The 22,856-nt window shown below is 42.9% G+C and overlaps 1 protein-coding gene across 1 annotated transcript in view; it reads right to left on the bottom strand.

Annotated features, from left to right (window-relative positions):
- plcl1 (phospholipase C like 1) overlaps nucleotides 1–22,856 on the bottom strand; it is an 82,304-nt gene that overhangs the window by 21,517 nt on the left and 37,931 nt on the right. Inside the window, exons 2-7 of the mRNA XM_030111415.1 lie at nucleotides 7,931–8,005; nucleotides 6,682–6,969; nucleotides 6,298–6,594; nucleotides 4,730–5,121; nucleotides 1,165–2,293; nucleotides 541–717 (exon numbers count right to left, since the gene is read on the bottom strand). Coding sequence (XP_029967275.1) covers nucleotides 541–717; nucleotides 1,165–2,293; nucleotides 4,730–5,121; nucleotides 6,298–6,594; nucleotides 6,682–6,969; nucleotides 7,931–8,005 — 2,358 coding nt within the window. The remainder of the gene's footprint in view (nucleotides 1–540; nucleotides 718–1,164; nucleotides 2,294–4,729; nucleotides 5,122–6,297; nucleotides 6,595–6,681; nucleotides 6,970–7,930; nucleotides 8,006–22,856) is intronic.

The following is a 22,856-nucleotide window of genomic DNA, read 5'->3' as shown; positions in this document are numbered from 1 at the left end:
TTTTTCACACAGAAAACAAGTGATGTGCAGCCTGAGGGCTTCTGGATGGTCAATTCCCCCCAGCTTCATCTGAGGTTCAGTCTTTAGGGTCGTCCTTTTTTTTCCCTAATGTTCAGTTGAATCCTCAAATACCTCAAGACTACTTTCTATTTTTCTTCATGTTTTGATCAAAATCTCCCACTTTGAAATGAAACAGCTCAAATGAAAGGCTGTTGATTACATCCATCCATCCCTCTCAGCATGGAGAGCAAAGACATCTGGATACTTGTTGATGGCTCTTACGAAGCTGCAGAGCCCACTCATCCTTTCACTTGCTCAGATTAGCACACTCTTATGAACAAATAAAGAATCAACCGTGTTAACCGACAATGGAACGACTAATATTTGGCTAAACTTTGAGGTGTTACAGAACGCTTTGAGACATTGATGCTATGAAGCAAACCAAGGCTTTGAAGGACGGTTCAATCAGCTAAAAATGAGATTTCTGTAAACATCACTCATCTAAATTCTGTTCTTCTGTTCCACACGGCGGTGGCTTACTTGAAACTCGAAGGTCTCGTCAAACAGTGGGTCATCCTGGTTCTGAGCGGCGGTGCGTGTCCGCTGCTCGGCACAGTCAGCCGGCACACCGTGCAGCTCCAGGACCACGTACGGGTCGATGACCTCCCCTTTTGCCCCGGACCCCTGGGGCTTGGGCAGGTTGTGGGCACTGATAACCTGTGAAGGGAAAACAAAAATGGTATCTCAACATTCTTTTTTTTTTTTTTTTTGGAGTTTTATTTTGGATAATGTTTATTCTGTTTCATTTGGGTCATTTTTTGTTTGAATTGACACTAAATACGCAAAAGGCTATATGAAGTAGTACCGCTGATGGCCTGCAGGGGCAATATTGAGCACTAAAGCTCGTGTGGGACCAGTGAAAGAATCAAAGAAGACAGTAGAAAAGATCTTTTCAGGGACAGACCGTCAAAATGTGTGTGGAAACAAGTATGTAAAGGATGTGAGCTCACTGAGGACGTATGGGAGAATGAAAACAGCGATGTACGAGCAAATTTCAAGCAATTTCCATGCAAAGACAACCATATTTGCAACTTTTAACCTGAGTTAAAAAGAAAAAAAAAAGGGAGACAGAAGAAGGGAAGGGAAAAAGAAGAACATCTGGACCTTGATTCGGAGAGTCTGAGGCGGGACTCCGGGCACGCAGCCCTGTGTATGGGCACTGAAATACGACACCTCGTCCCTCATCACGGCGGGCCGGAGGATGTAACCACACCCTCCGTTCTGCGAGAAGCGACCTCGATGAAGGTCCAGCATGGCACCGGGAGTCTGCTGGTTCAAGGCCACAAGCTGGACGCCCCCTTTCCAGTACCCTTGCGGGTTGGGGTTGCTGGAGTCCAGACGCACCGAGCTGGGTCGCACCCGGGTCAGGGTGCGCTTGGTGAACATAACCAGGTCCTCCGGGCTCTCGCTGGTCAGCCTCCCAGCCTCCCCTTCGCCCAGGGAGCACAGCGTCCAGTAAGGCACCTCGGGGGGCATGGGCGTCCCGGGAGAGGCCGGGCTGCCGGGGGGAGACTGCTGCTGCGCCAGTTTGTTGCTCGCTCTCTGAGCGTAGAAGCTGCGGCTGCCCGTACGAGCGATGGCCACCAAGTCCGACAGCTCCTTATGTAGGCGGAGCTTCCTGGGTTGAGAGGGTGGCGGCACCACCAGCACCACCCCCAGCTCCTCCTCGCCCGGGATGGTCATCCTCCTCCCCGCCAGCGGCCCCCCGCCTCCAATCTCCTCATCTTCCTCAGAAACGTCCCCATCGGAACCGTCCTGGTCTGGCGGAAGCTTCTTCCCCACTAAGAGGACGCGTCCCTTCAGCTGCTCCGGGGAGGGTAAAGTGGTGGCGCGGCCCCCCAGGCTGACGGGAAGGGCTTCCGGGGTGTAGAGTCGGGATCCGAACACCTTCTTCAGGTGCTGAGCCATGGTGCGCTGCTGGACTGGAGAACAGCGCTGACACAGGTAGACCAGGAGCGGGTACTGCGAGGTCAGGAAGGCGTACTTATTGACCACCTCCAGCGCAGACCGGATGGTGACCGGAGCGTGGTGGTGGTGATGGTGGTGGTGGTGGTGGTGATGATGGCGAGGGATGTCTGGTCCGTAGTCGACTCCAAGCAAAGGCTCGCCGTCGGGGCCGTCGGTGACTCCCAGCTCCAAACATCTGCAGCCCGACTGCAGGGCCTTGATCAGCCCCCCCAGATCCGCTCTGCCATGGACCTGGTCGTCCAGCAGGTAGGAGCGGTAGGAAGTGCTGGGGAAAGAAATCCAAAATTCATGACTTTAGAAGCACTTTGTATTGTTTCTTAAAATAAAAAAGAACATCATTGAGAGGTTCAGAGAAGGACATGGTAGTTAACTCGAACCCTTCACTTGCTGACCCTTTATCCATGTCAAGTTCTAAAAGTGGGCGGGCAGTCACAAAGAGAAAAGTCTGGAGATCGGAGGAAGTGTTTTCCAGCATGACAGTAGCCCAGTTATTGTACCAGAGCAAGTATTAACAGCTCAAATCTTCTGCTTGTTTTTGGTGTTTACCCTTGTGAAGTTTGCATTTTCTTCCTAACAATGGGTTGGTTTTCTCTTTTTCCCCCCAAACAGTTTAAAAAACATGTTGGAGTTTAAATGTGGTTGATGAAATGTTTTCTCTGTAACAATCAACCAAAATTATTTTGGCTTTTCTGTTTTAATCATTCTAATCCTAAATCAGCCATACTCCTAACTCAGGGGTGTCAAACTCCCGTCCGCAGGCTCCATGTCTGACACCTTCGAGCCAATCCACCTGAGATAAGTGAGGCCACTTGTGATTCTGATTGAGCTGGAGGTTTTTCCTCTCCATGCATATGTGGGTTTTGTCTTGATTTTGTTTTGATTTTTTGATATAACGGTAAAAGCCTTGAGAGGGCTGTGCCGTAAGTACTGCTACGTGAATAGAAGTGAATTGAAAAGTGGAGTTTGTGAAGTGTTCTCCATATAACGAGGTAAAATATGTCCATTTGAAGGACGCTTTTATAAGTTGTTTGTGCCCGTGCCTCTGAAATAAGACCAAGAATGAGGAATTTTTTTCAGCTTTTCATCTGCCCTATTTTCAATTCATTCTGCCTCATTTTTAGTCCTTTAAGGCAACTACTTCTTGTCACAAACATCAGGTGCAACAGGCACGTTTTCCTGAAAGCTGGAGTGCCCTTTTCATATCGGTTAAGTTTATTTATTTATTTATGTTTGTCCTCAGCAAGATGAACTGACAGGGTAAAAAAAAAGACAAAAAAAACTCTGTTTTTCACGTCCTATCCATTTAGAAGAAATTTGATCTTAATCTTGTGAACTATTGATAATTCCACTGAAATGAAATTAAAATTTGAGTGAAAAGTTAGCCATTATTCAAAGGCAAGGAATAAAATAAACATACTTGAAACTTGAATAAAAAAAATAAAACCTCTAGAAAAGAGGTGCGATTATAACGAAGGAATAAACAGATGATTTACACTTGTTTCACTTTCTGAATATGCATATGTGTGTGCTGTACATATACAGTCTTAAATGCAAAAAAATATGGGATGCCAAGTAAGATATGAATGCAACTGTTTTAAATTCTCAGAAAAAAAACTACATCTTTTAATCCAAAATCAAGAGAACTAGAACAGAAAAAAACTGAATTATATACTGTAAAGCAGAAGTCATCTGCTTGTTTTGACCTATGAAATATTAATCAATGTTGATACAGATCACATAGTCTGTGTATTAACTTAAATTAACATGCAGTCGCACATTCTGATGGCAAATATCTTTTTAACTTTTTCAATACCTTAAAGAGTGCAAACAAATTCTGGATCATAACTGAATAAAGTCAAACATACATGATGATTGTTTTGTATTTTAAACATTTGAGTATTTAAAAAGCTGTGAAATGGAACAATATTAGAATATATGGAATAAGCTTTAAAAATGTTCTAAAACAACTATAAATGTCATTCACTGAATGAATGAACTATAAATGTTTGAAAGCTTGCGTAAAAAAAAAAAAAAAAAAACATTCACCAGCTGATGCATGAATATTTCTATTTGCAGCACAGAGCGAATGCTTGATGGACAGCTCGCTGATGAGAAATCATTTTATCCCGGGAAGGGGAGCGACAACTGTGATTCTGATTGGATGGAGAGTCAGATCAGTTTACTGAATGACAAATCAAATTTGTGTGATAACACTGACAACCACCGAGAGCCACCGGTGGTTCCTGAGCAACGTGTTGGAGACCTTCGCGATGTATTTTAAAACTGATCTGAAAATTAATTCTGGCATGTATGAGATTTTTCTATTGATTAGTTTTATTTTTGTGTCTTAAAGTGAAAGCATTTAGTTTCAGCAGTGGAAGCTTTTTAAGGTGCTGCAGGAATAAAGTTAAATTGCGATAAATAAAATTGTCTACGATATAAAAATAACTGCATTATGTTTCACAGCCTTTTGGGAATATGGGCTGCACAAGTGAGACGTGTAGATGTACATTACTTCACTACATTTCATTTTATTTCAAAATGTTATCTTTTTGAATGCGAAAGAACAATTATTTAACAGCTACAATTTCATGACTTCTCCTGTATTTTAAATTGCTTTTCTACAAACTGAATATTCAAAATAAATGATTGACATTTGCATTTTTCCTTCAAGAGAACCCGCGGACCCAGAAAAACCCACCTGATGTAGTAGTGTGACAGAGGCATGTTCATGTCCTGGCAGACCCCCAGGTGCTCGGGGTCCAGCAGCTGACACTCGGGGGACTGCAGGTAGCGGGCGAACCCGTCCAGGCCCAGCAGGCCCCTCTCTCTGCCCTGCGCCGAGGGCTCGTAGCGCCGCAGCAGCTCCCAGCAGCCCTCGGTGGTGGCCAGAGACAGACCCTGCTCCGTCTCCAGAAACAGGCGCAGGTCCTGGGGGTCCAGACACTCGCGGTCCTTGGACAGCTGCACCAGCAGGAAGTAGACGTCGGGCCGGGTGCAGAGCTCGCAGAAGGCCTCCTGGAACTCCTCGCGGGTGACGTGCGAGGTCAGCTTCTCCTTGCTCCGCTGGATCTCCTTGAAGCGCAGACGTACCTGAGCAGAGAAAAGGATGGAGGTGAGGGGAAGCAGGAAATTTGGACGGCTAACTGAGTGAAATCTGTAAAGCTAATTATCAACAGTCTCATTCAATAAAGTCGGCAAATCTGATAAGGCCTTAGTTATCTTGTTCCAATAAGGATATTAAAGTGACCTGCGTTGAATTATTTATAACAGTGTAACCACTTCCTCCTCTCCCTTTTTCACACTTCTTCCTTTTGGTCAGCTTTCTCTTCTCAATCATTTCAGGTTTGGCAAATATCCAAAAATTCTGCTTTACTAGTTTTATCTCTACACAGATATGTTCTCACAGGGCACCCAATCAATGTCTCTTTTGTCATTTTTGGAAATACTGAAAGAGAGTGAAAGAAATGAAATGCAAACTATGAAAAGCAGAAATGCCAGAGACAGAGGGCCTGATCGAATAGAAATGGGTACAACCTGGACAGCTAAAATATGACACTCGATCCATTTTGTATTTCAATGCACATGAAATGTAAGGTGTGTGTTCCAGATCATTTGAAATGCAGAAAGAAGTCTATGCAACAAAATAAAAAATGTCTGTACAGTATACAGTGCAATTTAGAAAATCTGATTTATGATCGGATCCGCATGAAAAAGGGCATTCATTAGACGTCTTGCTATAATTGTGGTGAGAGGCATTCCTTCAGCTGGCCCTCCACGACTTTCATTTGTGAACTTTTTTTTTTTTTTGTGGCAGCTCATGTCCCATTGTGCTTTTCTTAAACACTGTTTAATAACTTCCTCCAGTAACACTTCTATCTCAATGATATCTTCTCCAGTCAATCACTGATCTCAAGCAAACAAACTCAAAAACGATTCAGTTCCCAGCAGACTATTCTTCAAAACCCTCAAACTCTATGACGGCCTGGTGACCTGTCCTGCTTTCACCCTTCATTGGCTTATGTGCCCCACATCAATGAGATGGATAAAGTGGTAAAGATGGATGGAATCTATGAAAACACAGAGTAGCTATTTGGTGCTCTTCCAGCTCTCTGCAAATTGCTTCCTGATTTTGCTAGAAGCTACAAAAATTAGAGGATTCAAATGTAACAAAAACAAAATTTACATCAGTATTTTGGTGAATGCCACCAGTAAATCAGCATTTATTATGAACATCTTTTTCTTTCATTTCTACACAGGCCTGCTCACCTTGGCTTCCTTGATACCGGGGTAGAGTTTGCAGATGGTGGAGACAGCGACGTCCTCGGACACGATGCCGTAGCCGTCCTCGTCCACCTTGGCGAACTCCGCCTCCAGCCACTCGCTCCTCATTTTGCTTCCCAGGCTTCCCTCCACAGCCACGCCTCCCCCTTCACCGAGACCCCCGACGCCGAATCCCCCGCTGCCCCCCGCACCCCCCACGATGGACGGATGAGCCAGCAGGTAGCGCAGGCCGGTTACCCAGATGTTGGCAACATCTGCTGACAGTGCCACCAAATCCAAAGACTGAAGGAGGGAAAGGAGAAATATGTTATTTTAGTCATATATTCCTTTGTAATTGGAAGGTGTTTTTCGGCCGGTTGTCTCTTTCACCTGGTATTCGTCCCCGTGTATGATGGAGAAGGCCGCCTCCTCGGCCAGGTGTTCGGAGAGGGGGCCGTTGTGGAGGAAGGTCTCGGTGCTCTTCCCGGTGCGGACCTCCCGGATGCTGGACACGTCCAGCCGAGCCCGGTCCCCGTCCTTCTTGGACGGCTCCCAGCGCAAACAGCTCAGGTCCGGGTCCAGAGTGTAGAAACGGCAGTAAACTCGAGAGTTGGGTCGGATCTTCTTCAGTTCGCAGCCGCCCTGCATGAACGCCAGGCAGTCGGCGGCACTGCTCACCTGCGGCAAAGGCCATCAGTAAAACTAGTTTACTTCACTGTTTTGCCACTTTCCTGATGTGTTTCCTGTGAACTGGTATTTGTGTCTTCATGGGCAATGCAGTCATGTAAATCTCCACTTTTGAGCTTGACATCAAGAGCTCACTGTATGCAGGGACTCACAATAGAAGTACCTTTCAGTACTGACAGGAATTAATGGAATTGTTCAGCCAAGCTGCAGCTCACATTCAAATCCTTGCTGCTTTATGACCATGACATTGGAGGACTGCAATCTAATTGAAACTCAACTAACTCCACCAATATGACATTGAACAAACTTGATTAAATAGAAAACAAAATGCAACCTTGATGTTTGATCACAACAATCTGCTCAATTCATATGAGAATTTACAGTCAATTTGAAAAGTTTCCTCAAAGAGATGAAGTTATCTCTAATTTTAACATATTTCCAGCAAGCAATTTGATTATTTTGTTTACTAAAATAATTATTGTCTTTCAGTCAAAGTTCGTGTTTATAAAATATCATCTCAATAATGGGACAAGCTGGATGTTGAAAACTATAATGAGCCCATAATGATAACAAAAAAGAATCCCGACAAGATGTCATGAGACTGTGTTCCCAATGCAGTAAATACCTAAAGTAGAGTAATATATACCGAATGTATTGATGATCAGAGAATACAATGGGATTCAATTCAGAGACATTCTGGTTCCAAATTTACTTCCTTCAGTTGGCGACCACCACTTCACTTTTAGCTGACAGTATAAGAAAACCATACGTACTAAACTGTAAAGCCAAATTCAGTGACTTATAGTGATCTAAATGAACAATTAATGAACAATTATTGCACAACCAAACAGGTTTTCATGACCCATGAAGACACGTCAGACAGAAAAAGCTTTAAGTTGATTGTTTTTCTTTTTCTTTTTTTTTGGGGGGGAATGAATATTTTTAGATCTACCTTCTTCTCAGACGGCATGCTGCTGAAGGACACCGTCTTCTTCCTGCCTCCGCCCATCTTCTGCACCGACGGGTCCTGGAAAAAAGACGAAGACAGTTCAGACGGTTCAGTTCAACAACTTTTGATGTTATCTCACGTTCAGATGTTCTGTGTTTCGTCTTTCATCTCACTGGACGCAGAACAAACCGAACATCCGGGGGATAATAAAGAAAAAGGCCTGAAGGTCAGATTTTTCTCAGACAGCTTCCTCCAGACAATCGAAGTTAAAAAAAAAGAACAAAACAATCTGTAAAATGGTCATAGGGCTGGGCTGAGCAGTCAAACCCATTCAGAAATACAGTTTAATTATATTTTCACAATCTGACTGAACAAGCGAGATGTTTACTCGCTGTGGCAGTTTCAAATGAGACACAACATGGCATTTACTGTTCCATATGAACCAGACAATTGAAACAATCTGATCTCTCACTAAGAGAGTTTTTGTCAATTAGATTGACAAAAACAAGTGGCTGCATAAACGCAGTAATTGATGTAGAATTTTTTTTCTTTTTTTTTTTTTAATGTTTTTGTTCAATTTAGTTTAAAGATGTTTTTGTTTTCACTCACTCACTCAGACAGACACAGGGATCGCCGCTCTGCCCCCGGCTTTGTGCAGCTTACGACAGATTGACTGGCAGCTTTGTTGACGCGAGGCTGACTTTGATGAGCGCCACAGCGTTGGGTTTTTCCATGAACTTTCCGATAATTAGCTCCGTGCCGATTCATAATGAGTTTTGACTGAAGTGACAACAGTAATTGCGATAATGTGGCCCTAAATGCATCGTCCTTTCCCCCTGCAGCGCCTCTCTCAGCCTACATGTTTCATTTGTACCATTCAGAACCAAACGCACATAATTACCATGGGTGTACTTACAGCGACGGCTGCCTCCCTTTAGAAATGGATTTAGCGCATTTTGAACACAAACATGAAAGAAATTATGATATTAAAAGGAAGGTGATTAAAAAAAACACATGCCCAGCAACAGACTGACAGTGACTGATGTCCATCTGCTTCCTTCTAATACAAAACAGCATGCAGTCACCTGCACCTCAAAAAGGGATCGACTATCAATCAAATCTGAAGAAAATACATTTTCACAGTACTGACAATCTACATATAGTTTTTACAATGGCTGTTTTTTGGGTTTTAGCTAACATCAGAATGAATACTGAAATTCAAAATTACTTACTGACAGCTATATCAGGAAAGTTTTTTTTTTTTAGCTAAAAAATATTGTTTGCACAAACTTGGCTGCTTATTGTACGATCTGACTTTGCTTTGTGAACACAAACCAAATTGCTAAAGTGAATGTACTCGCTTTTTAAACACGGCTAATTTTATTTGAAGAAACACACATTCTTACTTTATTCATGATGTCAGCTATCATTATTCTCATTCAGTGAATAAATCAGAATTCAGCAGTAAGCCTAACATAGCTGTAAATATCAGCTTGTTCAAGCTAACAAAAGTGCTGATGTGACACTAATCTATGAAATTCTCATGCTTAGGCTATTGAGCTGCTTTGCGAACGAAAACACAAAGGCTAATATTAGTTGGTGGAAACCATTAAACGGGCTAATTGGCCATTTTTTATGTCAGTGAGATGACTTTAGCATAGCTTGTTGCGAAGAAATATGTCTTTCTTTTTTGATTTGGCTAATGAATCTAGCTGCTTGTGTTATGTATTGAGACTGATATATCATCAAGCATGATTGAAATAATCACATAAGTGTAATGCTTTTGTCTATCTGGTGTCAAGGAAAATCGGACAATTCTGGGAGGAAAACCCTGATGAGGCCAGAACAGCAATTATTACCTGGAAAAAGAAAAAAAAAACTGCAAACAAGGCAGAGAAAGGGGTGAAGATTGTTCCTTCATCCCAGTCCCTACACAAACACATATTGATTTCCAATTTCAATATTTCCACACCTCCCAGCACTCGGAGAGCTGCCACAAAGGCGACAAGGTCATCCTCCAATACAGGCTGTTCGCTTCTTCTTCACATAATTGTTCCACAAAATGTCTTCTTTTATTGAGTTGGGCGGCAACGGCGGCCAGATAGGCGAGCTTACAGAAAGCAGGTCAGCGGGTATTTAGGTGGACAGATCGGGGCGGGAGTGGACGTGCACTCTGCCCCGCTCCCTGGCTCGCGTCTGAGTCCCTCTGCGGCCGACGTTCAGGAACGCCGATGCCGCCATCGCTGCTAATCCAGCATCCTGTGTGTTGCGTGCATGCATGTTTTCGCTGTCTCTTTGACATCTCGCCACATGACATACAATGCCGTCCAGGAAACTGTGGCTCACGTCCTTGCAAAAGCCTTTAATGCGGAGTTGTGTTTGGCCTAAAAAGGGTATCTATCAGTTATAATCCACAGCCTGCTTTAAGCTCTCCGGTTCGTTTGACTTCCCCGGCTCTCTTTAACTCCGATCTGACCGTTTCCCCATCGGACAGGGCTGACAAATTTATACAAAGGCCCCAGAAGGAGACATGTTGGAGAGAAATGGGACCGAAATCTGGACGCAATGGAATGAGATCATTCATATAACCACAAGCTAGAGTCATGGTAGAAGGACGTCTGAACCAGAGCAGTAGATTTAAATGTTTTTCATTATGCCTGCTCCCTGTCTGCTAGCTTTCCACCAACTTTCTACCCAACACAATTTATTTATAGTAGGAAAACATGCTTAATATCAAAAATTAATACAGCACAGATTTTACACATATAATATGACACAGCTTTTTGCCTTTTTGTTGTGAATATTGCATTTATGAACTTTCAGCAATGATTTGATGGTTTTCATCCATTTCAGCTGTGGTAGCTATTTTAAACTGTGTTAGGTTGTCCAGTTTTGATAACTATTTCAGTTTCTTAACCATTTCAGCTATAGTCACCTCTACGGTTATTTCAGCTTCTTCAACTGTTTTAGCCGAGGTTTTTTTTCTTCAGCTTTAGCTATTTTATGTTTTTACTTGCTTTAGAATTATACGTATTTTTGTCACTGTATTGTTATAGCAAATTTAACCCTTTATGCCCATTTAACTATAGTCAATGCAGTCATTTTTTAAGTTTTTATCCATTCAACTCTTTTGGGAATTTCAATTGTTTTGTACATTATAGCGATTTTAGTTGACTTAGCTGTATCAACAGTTTGAGTTGTTTCAGATATTTCCAGGCATTTTAGTGCATTTAGCATGTTGAACTCTTTTAGTCATTTCAGCTGCTGTAGCGTAGCCAATCCAGCAGATTGAGCAGTTTTAGGTGTTTAACTCTGTGAGCCATTGTAGTCGTCTGTTATTTGTTCTAGTTCTTGAAGCATTCTTAGCAGTTTTAGAAGTTTCAGCCAGCTAGTGCTCTTACCATTACTCTCTCTTGTTTGGAAACATGTAAGAATGTCCTTGTTATTTCAACTGACCAACTGCACAACTACTGTTGTCTTCAGGAGTCACAACAGACAGGCTGGCCCCCGAGTCCGGCTCCGGAGCCTCTGCGGAGCTCCGGTCTCTTTCCACAAAGATTCTATTTTTCCGAATGCCGCAGCACCGCGTCAATTCAGACAGAAGTAAGTCGGGTGCCGGAAGGAAACGCGATACGTGTTCCAAAATACGTGACTTCAAAATAAAATCTGTCGTGTTTTTGCCTCAATATTCTATTTTTTTTACTTCTTCTGGCAGAATACAGAACAAACAACGTGACGTAGTCATTATACGCATCAGAGGAATGAATGGTTTGCTACTTCGTCACTGCTGAAAAGTCAAATGACACCAAAATGGCTCAAAACAGCTCTGTGACCGGAGCAGCTCCGTGTTGCCAGATTGGGCGGGTTTCTGCCAAATCAAGCGTCTTTTTTGAACACGTTGGACGGGTTGATAAAATGATTATGTATTTATGACGTGTTTTTTACCACACAAATATGGTTTTAACTTGCATTTTCAACCGAGATGGCGGTTTGGGCTGCTTTCTATTGAGTAAAATGGGTTTCATATTGTCTATGGGGGATAACGGCAGATCTGGCAACCTTCTCCAGCGGACTGCAGAGACACCGCAGGCAGTGTGAATCACAGTGCTGCGGTATACCGGACCGGAGACAGACTGCAGCCGGAACGCAGCCGGACCGCATCCAGTCTGCATGAGAGGTAAAGGTTCGGGTCCAAATGAGCCCACTTCAGTTAGATTGGGTTACATTTCTGCTGACCTTGAGCGGCAGCACTAATTACGATATAACAGATCACTTATACAAAGAGTTCACCCAGAATCAGCTGGGATCAGCTCCAGTGCTCTACCACCCTGGATTGGATAAAACGGTATAGAAGCTGGATGGACGGATTATGTTTCAGTTGTGGGATGCTGTGCCGCCTGTATGACGCAGCACTTCATCCTCTCCCGAGGATTACGTGCTGTAACACTGTGGGAGCAGGCAGCAGTGCAGTAATTATCGCAGTAATCTACAGCTCGTGTGCAGTGGGGATCATTAGACAGATCATGAAATCAGATTGGGATTGGATTTATGCCATTGCCAGGTGGTAGATCACTGTCTGTTAGCATATGTGTGAGATTTATACAGCGGTGGGCACAGATGAGGTTGACATTGGGATCTGTAAAACAACTACAGTAAATTTGCTGAGACTATGAAAAACGTTTTTCATTATTGACGACTAGTATTCATTTGAAGGATTTCATGAATGATATGAACATTATGAGAGAAATAAATGTGATAACATTGTCTCTACTGTATTAAATGTCACATCAGGGGTCCCCCAAGGTTCTGTCCTGGAACCACTTTTATTTACTATTTATGTTAGCAACCTGGACAATAATGTTTCACATGCACAGCTTCGTCTTTATTCAGATGACAGCATCATTTACTGCAGTGGCACGACCGTTGCTCAATCTCTTGAGCATCTGCAGACTATACAACTATCCCCCGTTTGGTTTAACTTGTACTGAAAGCAACAAAAACCAAAATGATGCAGCAGGGCAGTCAGATTGAACTAGTGCTAAAACCATAAGCAAATAAGCTTGAGCTCAAGCAAGGCTTTATCGTAGAAACAAATTCAGTTTTTCCTACACTGCTGGGAAAAAAAAAACAGTAGAGGCAACATTCCTCCTGTTGCTTGGTGATGGTGATCTCCTGTACTGTACATGTGCCCCTGCCCAATGCTTGCATTGCCTGAACACTATGTACCTTGGCTTTTTTTTATGTTTGTCTCAGGCTGCATACTCTAACTCATCATTGCATCTCATATGCAAGAGTTCAGCGGCTCTCCCTAACCAAGCACAGACTCACACACTGGTATAATATCATTTATACATCAATCCTTGGCCTTTTCCCCTCTGACCTTTGAGGACACACTTTACTTAAAAACATTCATTACTGTCTGCGTTCCAATGACATCCTTTCAGTGGCCGTATCTAAAGTTCACACTGGACTTGGTAAACAAGCTTTTATGCTCTCTTCCTCTGCAGCCTTGAATAAGATGAACTACAGATACAGGAATGAAGACCAGGTGAATGGTATGGAGGCAGATTCCATTGGGGTGTGTAATTACCTTCTTTTCTAGCCAATGTATGATGTTTAGGCAAATTACTGCTGTATATTTTACATTGTATGCTTTTCTTCTATGCTTCATAATGTATGTTGTTTTAAATAATTTAATGTTAATGTTAGTTTAATGTAAATCTAGCTTGGTGTTGCTGCCATCTTGGCCAGCACTCCCTTGATAAGGAGATCCTGCAATCTCGACGGGACTCACCCAGTTACATGAAGGCTAAATAAATTAAGTTAAATTCATCTCTTTTGTCCTTATGTCTGTGTAAAGTCTGCATGTCTTACCTGTTTTATCTCTTCCTGTTTTAATTTGACACTCACCTATCTCGTCACCATCACTACTCACCTGTCCTTCCTGTCTGCCCTACCTCCATGCTTCTCATTCATCAATGTTTTTCACCTGTGTCTTCCGATCCCCAGTGTATACCTCTTTCCTTTATGCCTCTGTGTTAGATTGTCTTGGTACCCTGTGTCACCATGTCCCGCATTGTTACTTAGGTTTCTTTTCATGTTTTTTGACTCCCTTCAGGATACCTACGCTTCAGATTAACCCTTTAAAACTGGAACTTTATCTATGTGTCTGAGTCGGTTACTGGGTTCACCAAAGACCTGTGACAAAGACAGGTTTGCAAAGCTATAAACCACTGATTTATACACGAAACACTCACATAATGTTAGTTAAAGTCTCAAAAGTGAGACACATGAAGACAGAGAAGACACAAAGCTACCCAAAGCAAAGCTTAAAATAGCCTGTCATAAGAGTGGAAAGACATACTGCATTCGAGAGAGACTCTTTTTCAGCCTGAATTAGCTTCTTCTCATGCTAAATTGCACACAGACACAGTGTCCTGACAGCGCTTATTGAAAGATGAGACGGACAGACTGTGCTCGGAAAGAAACCGAGTCGGCGCGAAGGGGCGGAAAGAGTCAACGAGGTTCGGAAGAGAAGAAAAAAAACAAAAAACTAGGCGACACTTTGAAGAAGTCGTGCAAAAGCAGAATGATTAATTGATATGTGTGACCAGGAGAGTGTGCCTGCGTGTGGGAGTGTGAGGAAATTTCAGCACGAACTCTGTGATTGTATTTTGAGCCACAGGACGCAACGTGTTAGACTCCTGCAGCTTGTGTGGTTATTCGCCGCTTCCTGCACGGTATGGTTTGCTTGAAGCAGCCAACATTGTTTTAACAATTATAAATGACCTGCAATCATCCCTCATTGTGTAGAATAACAACAAATGTAATCAGTTGTAACTTGGAGGCCTTTCACAGGGAACAGTAAGTGATCCATGCATGAGTAACAAACCCTCTGAGTTTTTTTCCCCATGTGTGAACGCCCTCGTTATTCTTCCACTGGCTGTTTCCTGCACCGCACACACTTCATTAATAGGATTTTATCCTTAACAAAAGGCAGATAATTAAATGTCTCAGTGATTAAAATGGGATTTTCTGAGCTTTTAGTGGCCCTGACACACAGTTAGAACCAAGAGAGACCGTAGACCGTTCATGGACCCTATTTTGTCATGTAGATGGATAGTATTTAATAATGATGATTCCAAATTGATTGCTTGGTTAACAATAACCTCTAACTGGTGTGTGACTGGCTTCAGGCTGGTTCTTTCTCATTTTTTTGGCCTTCTGTAACACTGATTTCACGTTGATTTTTGAACTGGGTTTGGACTGATGTCTAGTTTCACAGTAGGATTTAGCCTGGGTCTTTGCCGGTACTAGCATCATTTTAAACTGTCCTCAAAAGAAAAATCTGTAAGTTATGAGACTAATGTTATCTGGCTCTGGACTGGATTCTGACAGGATGGGGACTGTTTCATTGGACTTCCTGTAGACCAGTTTTAAAACAGTTTCTAAATGGTTATGCGACTAGAATGACGCCAGTTTATCAGTACTGTCAACCTGCCTTTGAACTGGACTCATACTTGCTTTTGATTATCTCAACAAATTTGCTTCTAACTGCTTTTTTGCCGAGTTCAAAGTGGATCTTAGCTTTCATGTTTCATGCTTTACCTCCAATAATTTCATGCATTTTAAGTCATTTTTAGACCAGGAACATCAAAACCTGAGGTTTGGACGTCCTCATGATTTTTAAAAACCACTGGGACCTTGTTAAAAACATTCACACTGTGTTAACAGCATTTTAAGTAACCGAAATGCAGCACTTATTAATGCATGAATCCCTTGTACGGAGCTGTTTTCGTCACCGTTTTATTTCCGTCTGTGTACATAAGTGCCTGTGAGGTCTGATCACAGTACAGCTGGGCGTAATTACAGGGCTTTAACCAACCGGGGTGTCTACATTAACCTGATTTTTGGCTGTAACCTGTCTTCCCGTTTGTGTTGGGTGTTGTTGAAAGCTCGTGCTGTTTGGATGAATATGAAGGGCGGCAGAGCTGACGAGGACATTTTCACACACACACGGACCATTAACAGGATCTGGCTGCTCTCTGGCCAGCCGCCCGTCTGCCCTCATATAATGAAGAGAATCCCTGATGGATTTCAACAAGCCTTTTCTGCCTCACCTCGGATGATTCCCTACATACAAACAAGCCATGCACACACACACACACACACACACACACACACACACACACACCACAAATAAAAATGCCACCAGTTAATATAAATGTTAAAATGCGAGGAGCTTGAAAGCCTGAAATTAAGAGTGTGAAGATGAAAACATGAGCCTTGTTAATGGGAAGAATATTCATGAGTGACAGAGATCGCTTCAGGCAAATGTGACTCTGAGTGTTTTGAGACGGTCATCTAATGGGTAGCACTCTCACCTCACAGGGATTTTATTATAGGTTCGTGAGACGTTTTGTGTGAAGTTTGAATGTTCTTGCTGGGCATGCTTGCTTTTTTTTTTAGTGGAGGAACACAAAAATTTAGGAAAATAACTACTAGCCTCGAAAAAGTATATTCATTCAGCCTCCAATACAATCACGCATTACTTCCCATTCAAAGGAAGAAGCAGTTAAATAACATTTCTGCTATATTGTTACCTTCATAATCACTACAGCCACTAGAGGGCACTGTGGATTTAGCCTTTCTGTTCCAGTTGGCGCAGTTGTAGCAGTGCAAGCTCATGTTTGTGGACTAGTGAAGGAAAAAGCAACAGCTTCCAGTGGATGGGTCCGCCCTGCCTCTGCAGGAGCTCCACAGTGAAGCCGGCTGCCTTCTGCAACACGCGGCAGATAAATTAAACTACTGTGGCATCAGAGGACGAAGCGACGCCGCTCAGTCAGACATGCCGCAGCCTCCCCTTCGCGTCTAGACCACTTCCCACTTTCACCTCTAAAGCTGCCTCCTTCCCCGTCCTTCTCTTTCTGCCCGTCTGCCTCCATTGCTCATCTTAATTCCTTCGATTTCACTTGGCTCCCCCTGAATCCGAGCAGCGTTTGACCCTCCTTTCGTATTTATCCTCTTTGCCCTTTTCCATCCTCCCAATTTCACTCTATTGTTTTACCCCCTATCTCCCCTCCTGCCCCCGCTTCTTTCCCCCCAATCCGCCATCCAGGCATTAGTGCTATCAAGGGAGGCCTGGAAGGGTCTTTCGGGGCCTTCATCCAAAGCAATGACACACTTCCAAGTCAAGAGGACATTTGTTACGTAACAGCTTAAAGCTTCCTGGCTTCCCTGGTGGGCCTCGCTGATATCTGCAGGCGCATAAACACACACTCGTAGAGAGGAAAGATTAAGCCCGGCCTGAGATCAAGAGACGAGAGCAGCAGCAGAAGGAGAGAGCGAAGAGAGGACGTGGGGGGAGGGGGGGGGGGGGACGACCGAGTCGAGCCTTGTAGGGGGAAAGAAAATGAAACGAGGAGGGAAAGTAGGGAGGAGGAGGTGGACAGGTAGGTATCTTAAAAGCACAATGAGCCTCAAGGAAAAGAAAACAACAATACAAAAGAAAAGCAGTAGGGAAGCTCATTCTCTCTCTCTCTCAGTGTGGAGAGGAGACGTGGAAATAAAGAGGAAGAGGAGAGCAGACGGTCGGCGGCTGTACGACTCCGACAAGGAGATGCTCAGTAAATGACTCGATGAATCTTTCAGAGAAAGAAAGAATGATGGTGAGGAGGAGAAGGAGGGGGAAGAAGCTCATTTTGAATAATTGACTATTAAAGCTATCCAAGTGGGCTTTTTCTTGATGGATAATGAATTTCAACAATGCAAGTATGAGTCGTGGGCGGCGTGTGATGAACGTGACGTGACACAGCTCGTCTTTTAATGTTTGATCATCAACTATCAGAAGAGGACGGCCTCTGTTTCACTAAAAGAAACCTGATAAATGGGCTATAAGAGCAGGTTCGTCACCAGCGAACGTCTTTAAAGTGATCACTTACTTTCAGATATTCTCACAGCGGTCCATAGAAGGAGGCAAACAGCCCGAGGCTCTAGTTTTTTTTTTTTTTTTTTTGGGACGGGAGGAAATGGGGATTTGAACAGTCTGTAAGACAACCCCGTGATAAAAGTCAATGATGGACAACTTTCATAACACAAAAGGTCGTTATCTCTTCCAGAGGGCCAAACTGCCCCACTTAGCAATGTATGAGAACTGGATCCACTAATTTAATGGTAAGAGCTAACAGAAAGGCTACCGCTTAACCTTATTAAGTGAAAAACGCCAGACTTTGATCATTTCCACTCTGAAACACATTGAATGCGTCAATATTAAACGCATAATTGCAACTGAATTGTGGGAGTTATCGAGCGAGTTGGCAGGCCTGCGCCTCCTGGAAGACGCCTCCATGTAGCTGTGTGTGTTGGGAATGACTCATTTCATGCTTTGTACATGATTTGTGCAGTTGGAAGATGAGTGAATTTTAAAGTTTTTTGACTCTAGGAAAGGTGGATTTGTGTGATCTGGACGGGTGATGTGAGTGTTCCCTATAAGCAGGAATGGAGTCTACATTTTTTTTTAGGTATCACCCAAAATCTAAAGCATCTTTCAGATAAAACTACTGAAATTGCCCAAAAATGTAATTCTAACATTTATTTATTACTAAAAGTACTGTTATTGACTTTGCTAATGATTAATTACACTTTCCAGAACAGGAAACCTGCATGTTACAACTGCATTCCACTATGAACAGCTGCTCATATACATCCACTGGATACAGCCCAGTGTTTCGGAGCCTTTTCACTGCTGAAAAATGCCACCTCCCTCTGCATTTCAGAGGGAATTACCGTTGCTGGGAAGTTTATCCGCCCTCCGTACCAGACGATGGTGATTATGCAGCCATCTGTCATTTGTCAACCATCTATGATACTTAGCACATTTTGTTCTACAAGATAATCGCTGCAATTGAATGTGGTTTTTATCAATTTGGAAGCTCGAATACAATAATTGAACAAAAAGTCAACAATTTCACCCAACGATTATGTCTCGTAACAGAAGTGTTTCTTTTTAGTTTACTTTGACTTAATGTCAAAAACAACCTGTGCAGTGTGATTTAGACACAACTTGCATTAGAGGCCAGCATAAACTAGTCTCTGAGCGTCTGGAGCAGAGGTGCACAAACTATGGCCTGCTGGCCAATTCAGGTCAATTCATCGGAGGAAGGACTGCGGCAAATTCAAACAACAACAATGGGAAATGAAACTCGGACGAGCTACTCAGGATGCAATTTAGCAAATGACTTTCAGACAATTTGAGAGAGATATTTCACCTCACACTCATATGGAAATGCAATTCATATTTGAAACATATTTAAGACGTGGCTGATGTGGACATTTAAAAGATCATTGTACTTCACAATGTGTGTCATAATTAATACTGTAGCTTAACTTTTAGAACCCACAAACTTCAGCAAGAACTACTGACCATAAGGAGGAGGGAAAGAAACACATGATTCTGGTTTTCTCTGCAACCGTCATGATTAAAAGCAGGATAATTTTAAGGGAGACCCTTGTCCATGTGGTTGTATCGTCATGACAATGGAGCGCTACATCTTTGCAGATCTGTGTGTGTGTGTGTGTATGTGTGTGAGTGTATCTGTCGTTTTCTTTGGAAGGCATTGCGTAACAGCTGTCCCGGCCAATGTCGGGCACGTCTGCCAGAATCGGTGTTTGAGTGTCTGTTGCAGAGCCTTCTGGAGACATTTCTGCTGCTGCAGGAGTTTCCTCCAATACACACACACACACACACACACACACACACACACACACAGCTACGGCAGTATTAAACACAACTTCAGCCGGTGCCTAGCAACCCGTAGGTGAAGGGCACCAGATGGGATGATGAAAACGGTCTCAATCTCCTTTTTCTGTGCTAATCCAAAGCAAACACCGGGAGGAGACGACTAATTTGTGTGCGCGTGCTACTCTAAATGTGCCCGTGTGTGTGTGTGTGTGTGTGTGTGTGTGTGTGTGTGTGTGTGTGTGTGTGTGTGTGTGTGTGTGTGTGTGTGTGGTGTGTGTCTCAGCATAACGTCACACCCACTTCCTGAGTGAGCGCCCGAGCCCGAGGCAGTCCGACATGTGCATTTGAGCTCTGCTAATTTGTGCACAAAAGAAAAAGAGAGAGAAAGAGAGAGAGAGAGAGAGAGAGAGAGAGAGAGAAATCTGCACTTTTACACTGAAAGCAAAGGAAGCTAAACCACCACATGTCCGTGTGTGTGTGTCGTCACGTCAGGCTCACATGCTTTCCAGGGTCGAGGACGTCACATTTCATTCAAAAATAAACAACTCTGATGAATTATTCTCCAGAGCTTTGAAGCTGTCTGTTTGCAGACGAAAGCTCGCTGCCTGTCTGGGCATAAGTGCTTTTCTGTGTAAGAAATACGTGTGTTTAGAGGCTGGATGTACAAGCAGAAGTGTTGCACTGTGCACGCATGCAATTCGAGGTAGTGTTCACATTTGCTGTACGCTTCACCGATCTTTGCCAAAAGAAAAAATAAAATACTCATCCATTAAAAGACACTATGGGGATTTATGGTAGACAAATTGCCAACTTGTGATACTGATGAGTATGTACTGAGGCTTGTTTTCACACGATTAAAGCTATGTGTACACAGATGACGTCTTATTGTCTCTCTTGAACCGCTTGATGCAAACAGTCACACCAGTATGCTTAAAATATTCTTGTTCATACTGCATTTTAAACACTAGCATTTAACTTTTGATGCACAAAGGGGAAAGGCACAACAAAGTAAAATTGAAAAAAAAAAACTGTATTTACTAAACAACACAAATTAAAATGGTCAATTTCAAACTGAAAGTCCTTACACTGCAGCTGGCTGCTTTGGCATCTTATTTGTTGTGGAACTGCCGGGAGACGTTGACGTGCCGAGTTTCAAACACTTCATTTTCTAGTGGGTGGACTGTCAAGTGATGATATAAACTTGTTGTACTGCTACCATATGAGGAAGAACGCTACTGCGGCATATTTTGCACAGCATTGTTTTCCGTTTTTGAACCCAAACCACCAGCACCCATGAATCTTGTGTCCTTTTTAAAAACATTCATTTTTATTTTTTTTTAACTAAATCTAGATATTTTATCCACATTAAACCTGTGTCACCTTTGACCTGTGTCCATTGAGATAGATTTTAGATACAACAGTCTGGTTCAAATCAAAGAAATGGTGGTTGAAAGGTGCCGATATTTAACAAAATAACAATGTTGTTTTCACGTCATATGTTAAGACGATAATTTTGTGAAGCAGGAGCTTGCAAGGTGTATACTTAACTACAATGGGGGGTTTCCTCGGTGTTGTTGGGATAGAAGAAAAAAACCTCCCTTTGAACTGAAAGCCTTCACATTCAAACTGCACAATCATAATAGTCACGTTGCCGACAGGTGGTGCACAGTTCACTGCGGTTCTGACACAAACAGCTCTGGGATTTACAGTCCTGTGAAAAAAAAAAAAAAAATCCCACCACAAGGTCAAGTAGCGAGCCGGCAGCCCGCCGAGCAGTCTGTGATGCAGCTTCAGCTCTGCGTGTGCATCCAGCAAGAAAGAGTGTCATGTGATCGAGGGGCAGCGGCCGTGAGCGCTCCTGTTTATCAAAGTGCAAGAGACACATGTGAGGCCTGTGAGGGCTGACAGTGAAAGAGCAGCTCAACGAAAGCCAGGCGAGGAATGAAATGATGCATCCAGTCTGCAAAGTCAGCATTTAAACAGCATGATTTGAAAACATCTGAGTCTCTGTCAGGTGTGCAGAGACATCTTAAACAAACTCTACCCAGGAAAAGATTTCCTCTACCGCATGAGCAGTTTCTAGAAGCAAAAATGTGTTTGCTTCCCTAATCTGCTTTAAAAAAAAAAAAAAAAAAGCAAGCAAACACATAAATACTAAGCTTCAAGCACAAAAACATAAATGAGGACAAGCACAGGAGAGTGGCAAAAAACGTGATGAACCCTACTGTTACAAATAATAAGGGGCGGAGGAGGAAAGCAGCCTTGAAATGGCTGAAGTGAAACAGGGAGCAGCTGGTCTGATAAAGAATAACAAGAGTGACACATGGAGGAAGCCTCCGAAGGAATAGCAAACAGCACCAAAGACGTGAGCTGTCACTCGAAGTTTACAAAAGTTGGAACAGTCAAAGTTGAAGAATAAACCATAATCAGTCACTCTATCATTTTGAGTCCAATCTTTCATAAATTAAACAATAAATAAATAAACCTCAAGGGAGATAGTGTTTTCCCTTCATGAAGAGGGACTAAAGTGTTCCCAGGAAACACCACACAGTTCCATGCAGTTACTTCGGAAGCGATTGTATGGAGAAGGAAAAGGCGATTTGATTGGCCACATGCCAGAACTGCAAAAGGAAACCCCAGTCACAACCACATGGACATGACATGAAGTCATGTCTAGTTGTCATGGAAACATGACGCTGCTCTTGGCGTCATTCATGGGAACACACGCAGCCCATACGTCGTCATGCCCGATCGTCATGGAAACACCGTCCTCCGCAGATCAACATGGCTTGTTGAAACGTAGCACTTCATAACTCATCATGTTCAGTAGTCATAGAAACATTATATTCTTTCCATCATGATGTCTAGTTGTCATAGAAACAGCACTCCATGTGTCATCATTCTTAGTCGTCAAGGAGACATGACACTGTTTACATTGTCATGTTTAGAAGTAAGTGAACTGTCATTAACACATGCAGCCTATTCATCATCATGGTTAGTAACCATGGAAACATGATACTTGTGATATCATCATGCTTAGTAATCATGGAAACATGACACTTGTGATGTCATCATGCTTAGTAATTATGGAAACATGACACTTGTGATGTCATCATGCTTAGTAATCATGGAAACATGACACTTGTGATGTCATCATGCTTAGTAATCATGGAAACATGACACTCCTGG

The sequence above is a fragment of the Salarias fasciatus genome, chromosome 16 (genome assembly GCF_902148845.1).
Source record: "Salarias fasciatus chromosome 16, fSalaFa1.1, whole genome shotgun sequence".
NCBI classification, from domain to species: Eukaryota; Metazoa; Chordata; class Actinopteri; order Blenniiformes; family Blenniidae; genus Salarias; species Salarias fasciatus.
The sequence above is the reverse complement of the archived record's forward strand: the minus strand, read 5'-3'. Positions and strand labels throughout refer to the sequence as shown.